The following is a 7,608-nucleotide window of genomic DNA, read 5'->3' on the forward strand; positions in this document are numbered from 1 at the left end:
GGGTTAGTGTTGCACTGGGGATGGAGGGGTTACTGGAACTAAGGGGTTGCTAAGCAATGAACTGGGAAATTAATGCTAAATATGGAATATTCTGCAGGACATGATAATAAGTATGGAACATTCTGCAAGAAACCCCAATAATGGAAAATTCTGCTAGAGACAATAAGAATGGAACATTCTGCAAGAAACCCCAATAATGGAAAATTCTGCTAGAGACAATAAGAATGGAACATTCTGCAAGAGATACTGAGAATGGACAATTCTGCAAAAGGTCAGGGATTTTCTGCAAGGGATGAGAACTGCAGGACATCCCAAGTAAGGAATATTCTGCAAAACTTGTGCTATGTGGAATTTTCTGCAGGAGATACTAAGGATGGAATATTATGCATAGGATACGAAGTATGGTATATGTTGCACTTGCAAGGGATATTGAGTATGGAATACTAAGTAAGGAATATTATACATGAGTTAACTGTGGAATGGTCTGTACACAATATTATGCAAGATGTGCTAGTAATCAAATGTTTTTCAAGGAAATGCTATAAGTATAGAATATTCTGCATTGGATGATAAGTATGGAATGCTCTACAAGAGATACTACCCATGGAAAAAGATCCAGGAGTTGTTAATAAAAGAATGTTTTGCATTTTTCGCTCCATATGGAAAGTTTCCAGGAGATGCCAAGAATGGAATGTTCTGCTGGAGACCACAAAGTATAGATTTTCTTTATGAGATGCAAAGTATTTAATGTTTTGGGTAGATGTTAGGTAGGATAGTTGTCCAGCAGGGAATTATATTTATTTAATTGATGTGAAGTAGGAAATGTTCCTCAAATGTTCACCATTAGATGCTGGTGATGGCATATTTAGCTGGAGATACTGGTGATGTCATTCAATCACCTCTTGCTATTACTATGCTATTCAGACCTCTTGACCATCCTGTAGATGCAGATGTTATTCAGTAGAATATTCTGGTGATGGAATACTCAATAGATGTGGAATATGGAATATTCATTCAGTATATATGCTGCTGATTGAATGTCCAACAGGATATGCTGGGGATGAAATGTTCAGCAGGAGTTGCTGTTGATGGAATGTTAGCAGAAGATTCTGTGATGGAATGTTTGTTAGTAGGTGATGCTTGTGATGGGCTGTTAGCAGAAGGTGCTAATGATAGAATATTAGCAGAAGATGCCGTTGATGGAATATTTGCAGTAGATGCTGATGATAAAATGTTAGCAATACCTGTTGGTGATGGAATGTTCATCAGGAAATGCTGATGATGTACTATTAGCAGGAGACGCTGGTAATGGAATGTTTGTTAGTAGGTGATGCTGATGGAATGTTAGCAGGAGATAATATGTTGGATTGTTAGAAAGAGATGCTATGATGGAATGTTTGTTAGTAGGTGATGATGATGGATTGTTAGAAGGAGATGCTGGGATGGAATGTTAGCAGGAGATGCTGAGGATGAATTCTTAGCAGGAGATGCTGGGATGGAATGTTAGAAGGAGATGCTTGGATGGAATGTTGGGAGATGCTGTGATGGAATGTTAGCAGGAGATGCTGTAATGGAATATTAGTAGGAGATGCTGAGGATGGATTCTTAGCAGGAGATGCTGGGATGGAATGTTAGAAAGAGATACTGGGATGGAATGTTAGAAGGAGATACTGGGATGGAATGTTAGGAGATGCTGGGATGGAATGTTAGAAGGAGATGATGGGATGGGTTGTTAGAAGGAGATGCTGGGATGGAATGTTAGAAGGAGATGCTGAGATGGAATGTTAGGAGATGCTGTGATGGAATGTTAGTTGGAGATGCTGTGATGGAATGTAGCAGAAGATGCTGGGATGGAATGTTAGCAGGAGATGCTGGGATGGAATGTTAGCAGGAGATGCTGGGATGGAATGTTACAAGGAGATGCTGGGGTGGGTTGTTAGAAGGAGATGCTGTGATGGAATGTTAGAAGGAGATGCTGAGATGGAATGTTAGGAGATGCTGGTGAATGGAATATTAGTAGGAGATGCTGGGATGGAATGTTTGAAGGAGATGCTGGGATGGGTTGTTAGAAGGAGATGCTGGGATGGAATGTTAGGAGATGCTGTGATGGAATGTTAGTTGGAGATGCTGTGATGGAATGTTAGCAGAAGATGCTGGGATGGAATGTTAGCAGGAGATGCTGGGATGGAATGTTAGGAGATGCTGTGATGGAATGTTAGCAGGAGATATTGATGGAATGTTAGCAGGAGATGCTGGGATGGAATGTTAGGAGATGTTGTATTGGAATGTTAGCAGGAGATAATGATGGAATGTTAGCAGGAGATGCTGGGATGGAATGTTAGAAGGAGATAATGATGGAATATTAGCAGGAGATGCTGGTATGGAATGTTAGCAGGAGATAATGATGGAATGTTAGGAGATGCTGGTATGGAATGTTAGCAGGAGATAATGATGGAATGTTAGGAGATGCTGGTATGGAATGTTAGAAGGAGATGCTGGTATGGAATGTTAGCAGGGGATGCTGGTATGGAATGTTAGCAGGAGATGCTGGGATGGAATGTTAGCAGGAGATGCTGGGATGGAATGTTACAAGGAGATGCTGGGATGGGTTGTTAGAAGGAGATGCTGGGATGGAATGTTAGGAGATGCTGTGATGGAATGTTGGTTGGAGATGCTGTGATGGAATGTTAGCAGAAGATGCTGGGATGGAATGTTAGCAGGAGATGCTGGGATGGAATGTTAGCAGATGCTGTGATGGAATGTTAGCAGGAGATATTGATGGAATGTTAGCAGGAGATGCTGGGATGGAATGTTAGGAGATGCTGTGATGGAATGTTAGCAGGAGATATTGATGGAATGTTAGCAGGAGATGCTGGGATGGAATGTTAGGAGATGTTGTATTGGAATGTTAGCAGGAGATAATGATGGAATGTTAGCAGGAGATAATTATGGAATGTTTGTGGAAGAAAGTGGCGCGAGCACACGTTTGGAAGGAGAATGGGGAAGAATTCCTTATTTTCTTCATCCCATGTGTTTTTGTAGGTCTTTATCCAGCTTCCAATAACATTTGGCGCTCTAATTGCTTTGTTGTTGTCAATCTTTATTTTTCCAGAGCTTAGAGTTACGAACATGCCTGTGATCCCATTATATATATATATATATATATATATATATATATATATATATATATATATTATTTTGTACTGTACACAGCAGGAACGAGCTTATGTGTACCCTGAAAAAAAGCCCAAACACATTGTCATGGCACTCGATAAAACAGCTCCGGTTTGGTGTAATAAAAACAGCCTAAGCCAACATGTGGGAGACTGAAAACAGACGCTATACCCAGAGACATCTGAGACTAGAGACTTATAACACGAGCAATCAGGCTGGGGAGCTGCCAGTGTCACCTGACTGGGACTGTTCAATGGAAGTGTTTCTGTCTGAGATTGTACAGAACAATAAAGTTTCATTTGAATGGGGTGGGTGTTTACAACACCGGAAAACACGTGGTGTAAATCGATTAGTGCTGCAGCTGGTCTCAGCTCTAACACAGTCACTTTCATTCATAGGAGGACATTGTGCCTATATCTATCAGTCTGCACTCAGGTAACCTTATAGTGTGTGACTTTTGTGAGAGGTCCTTGTGGGAAATGTTATATGGTAAAGGAATTTAATCAGATTATAAAAAGAATACAGCTGCAGACCCAACAATAGTATATACACTAAAAACTGTACATCTGTTTGTATTCTGAATATCAATGAACATCTTTAGCTTTATATATATTACATAATAATGTGTGTATTTAATACTCTATTTTTCCATTTCCAGATATAAAGAAGCTATAGTAACAAGACTTTGTCAGGAGGGATTTGCCCTGTAGCAAAAGAAATTGCCTGATCCAGTATGGAACCATGAGATTGTCATCCTGTGATCCACTGTGTCTAAAACGAAAGGGATTGGTAATTGCAAAGAAGGAAGCAATTATTTTTAAAAAGAAAGTGATGTTTCTCACGAGGAAAGCTGACGATGATATAAGATGCTCTAGGTGACTACGCAGGAAGAGGATGTCAGCGACCTAAGTATGTTTATACATCCTTACTGACTCTTAAATAAGTAATTACTGACCTAATTATCTATACACGGTCTCTGATAATAACTGTCACTTCTCTGTGATAGGTATTACTTAATTAAACATTGAAAATAATCTATAATTTTAGTTATTTTAAGATTTAGCAATTTTACCTCATAATCCAGTTCAGAAAAACAAAATCAGGGCAAACGTTGCAAATGCGGAAGAGAAATCGAAACATTGTTTCATTTCTCCTTGTCTCTCTATACTCTCTCTCTATGCTGAATATCCGGTGTAAAGAACAGAGCTTATAACAATGACTGACAGAGAGCTAAGATGAAGGTGCCCAGTCGCAGGATGAAGAAGTCTGGATTTTCATTTTTATTTTATATTTGTTAAAGAACCACTATAGGCACCCAGACCACTTAAGCTCAATGAAGTGGTCTGGGTGCCAGCCCCCCTAGTTTTAACCCTGCAGCTGAAAACATAGCAGTTTCAGAGAAACTGCTATGTTTACATTACAGGGTTAGTCCAGCCTCTAGTGGCTGTCTCACTGACAGCCACTAGAGTCCGCTTCCGCAATTTACATGGAGTTAATCGTTGTGTAATGCTTTTCTATGGGCGGGTTTGAATGCGCGAGCGCCTCTGTCCATGCATGCACATTCGCCTCCACTCAGGAGCTGACGTCGATGGAGGAGGAGAGGTCACCAGTGCTGAGGGAACCCGGCGCTGGATTAAGGTAAGCGAATAAATGGTTAATGAACCAATGATTCGCCGCGGAACGGGGCCCTAGTCACCTAAACGGTGACTAGGGCTCTATAGCGTTAGGAATACATATTTGTAAACAAATACAAGTGACCGTTCCCCCTTTAATAAATGTAGGATATATGTCTGGAAAGTATGTGTTTAAGGGGATAACTGGTATGAAAGAAAAGAATCGCTGTGATCTATGAAGGAAATTAGACCTTTTTTTTTTTTTTTAGTCTTGTGCAGTGTCGTACATAGAAGCAATGTTTGATGAATAAGAATGCTGCTTTCTCTGATATTTGTTTGATAAGATGGCATTTTTCATTTATTATATAAAGTGTATTACAGTGGCATTTGCTTGTGCTTTAACCATTTAAAGGACAAAACAGGCAGTCTGAAAAATGAATCCATTCCTGGTACCTCAGCCAGCGACCCCAACATCTCCAATGTATTTGTTTTTTCATGTTAAAACAGTTCTATAATATCTAATTTATTACATGGAGCCCTTTTCTCACTTCTCATTTTTTTTTTTGTGCTCCACAGGTTCCCGACTGCCTTTTATTTGTGATGGGCTTAAAATGCGTTGTCCCCTCTGCCGTGTGCTCATTGCTGTGACCCTGCTCTGCAATGCTCTCCTGTTGTACTACACATGGCACTTGCAGTTCCGATCCAATGTACGCCAAGGCACCCTGCCAGCACTGGTACCAGGCATCACGGTCATTGTGCGTGAGTTTCGCACATTTGAACATGGCCTTTCAGACTTGAACCAGTCATTTCTGCGCTCTCGTCCTTCACTCCACCTCCTTATTGCATCTGATGCACTGCCGTACCCTCCTGCCCCTGGGTTGCGCATATTGAAACTGCATCCCTCACCTGACCAACCCAGCTTTGCATCCCGACTTGAGTCATATATTCACACCCGTCTTGTTGCTTTGGTCCCTGATGGAACTGCCCTGAATCCCCCTGATTTACTAGATAGGATGGCTCGGGGCCTGCGGGATGCTCCTCCAGGTATTAGGATTGTGGCTGCTGCTGCAGGCCTTCCCTTGCAATGCCTGCACCTTAATGTATCCCTGAAAGAGTGGACAGCAAGTTATAAACCAGCAACCGCTGGTGAATCCTGTGGAGCAGTGAGTGGAAATGCAGTGCTTCTGTTACGTTCCCGTGACCTGTTTGAACTGCCTTTCCCTCTAGCCCGGCCACTGCAGAGAGCAATTTTTATTCAAGCATCTCTTCGCGGGTGGGGTGTGCAGATAGTGGAGGGTGTTACATTCCCATGCACACCATTTCCAGCAACTGATCACGGACGATGGAAAGCCGAGCAGGCGGAGCGGCAAGAGGAAGCCAAAACCATGAGGGCATTAGGTGTGAGACTACTGCGAGGACTGGATGGAGGTGAGCGATGGTTTGGCTGCTCCAAGGAGACTCCACGCTGCTTTGGGACTGTAGTTGGTGAGACCCCAGAGTATCTTTATGAGGGACGTTGGACACCCCCTTGCTGTCTCCGTGCTCTGAGAGCGACTGCACGCCATGTCATAAAGGTACTGGAAGCAAATGGAGTACGCTACTGGCTAGAGGGAGGTAGCCTGCTTGGGGCAGCTCGCAATGCTGATATCATACCATGGGACTATGACGTAGATTTGGGAATATACCTGGAGGATGTTACACTGTGTGCAGAGCTGCGGGGGGCCCAGGGAGGTTCCCTGGTAGATGCAGATGGATACGTGTGGGAACGAGCTGTAGAAGGAGATTTCTTTAGGGTGCAGTACAGCCAAACCAATCATCTACATGTAGACTTGTGGCCTTTCTACCCACGAGATGGTGTAATGACACGGGACTCCTGGACTGGACATCCCCAGGATGTTGAGTTCCCAGAGCGCTTTCTGCAGCCATTGCAAACTGTGAATTTTGCTGGCGGAACCGCGCAGGTGCCAAACAACTACCATCAGCTGCTGCGTCTGAAATTTGGGGAAAAAGCCATAGAGGAACCAGAGTATCCTAACCCTGCCCTACTCCGGCTAAGGGGCAGGTAAAACAGGAATTTTAATGCAAAGGAACAGATTGGAATTAATTATCACAGTATTTGATAACAAACCTTACACCTTAATTATGGTGGATAAGGGAGTTCAAAACCTGCCACTGGAAAGTGGCACAGAGATATGCAGTAAGGAACAAGTGTTTAAAAAATCCTTGGTTTACTGATAATAGAACTTAAAGAATAGCCAACACAGAGCATATTAAGACAAATATATAACTGCTTTGAAACAAAACTGTTTTAATAGGTGTGCGTGTATGTATGTATGTATAATGTTTGTAATATATATATATAGTGTGTATGTAAAAATATATTGTGTATATTTGATTTACCAAAGTTTGATAATTTCCTTATTTGCCACCTGGTGGCAGTATTGCTCAATAGATCTCGAGCTTAACAAAGATGCAGGTTATCTTGGCTCGTCAGAATGCTTTGAGGAGGAGTTTGACATATACTGTCAGGGTGTTCACATCACCTGGGTCCTAGGGCATGAATATTTAGCTTGTGTGACTCGATATTTAGCATACTTTGGACATGTAGAAAGTGGGACAAGTTGATTGCAGCCCCCATCTGCTGGATGGATGATGTGAGTTGCAGTCATGCACCGTCAAATTACAGTTTTTAAGGGGATTGCACATGTTAGGCCAAAACAACCACATTTAAAAATAATAAAATCCTTTTTTTTTTTCAGATCAGCTACTTTGGCCTACATTTTGCAATGACTGTACGCTCGTTTGAGCAGGGCCCTCATCT

General features: G+C 42.0%; 1 protein-coding gene across 3 annotated transcripts; it reads left to right on the forward strand.

Annotated features, from left to right (window-relative positions):
- Positions 1–47: 47 nt before the first annotated feature.
- FKRP (fukutin related protein) lies at positions 48–7,106 on the forward strand. Of its 3 annotated transcripts, none has more exons than XM_063433330.1 (3): positions 48–315; positions 3,833–4,083; positions 5,364–7,106. In XM_063433330.1, exon 3 carries the CDS (start codon positions 5,399–5,401, stop codon positions 6,851–6,853), a length of 1,455 nt encoding a protein of 484 aa, XP_063289400.1. In that variant the 5' UTR covers positions 48–315; positions 3,833–4,083; positions 5,364–5,398; the 3' UTR covers positions 6,854–7,106. The 3 variants fall into 3 exon arrangements, with proteins under 3 accessions (XP_063289400.1, XP_063289399.1, XP_063289398.1); XM_063433329.1 differs by lacking the exon at positions 48–315 and adding an exon at positions 327–399; XM_063433328.1 differs by lacking the exon at positions 48–315 and adding an exon at positions 3,523–3,609.
- Positions 7,107–7,608: the final 502 nt, after the last annotated feature.

Source organism: Pelobates fuscus, chromosome 9 (assembly GCF_036172605.1).
Source record: "Pelobates fuscus isolate aPelFus1 chromosome 9, aPelFus1.pri, whole genome shotgun sequence".
In the NCBI taxonomy this organism is placed as follows: Eukaryota; Metazoa; Chordata; class Amphibia; order Anura; family Pelobatidae; genus Pelobates; species Pelobates fuscus.

Excerpts from the sequence above, each read along its gene's own strand:
- FKRP (XM_063433330.1), top strand. The coding sequence starts at position 5,399 with ATGCGTTGTCCCCTCTGCCGTGTGCTCATTGCTGTGACCCTGCTCTGC.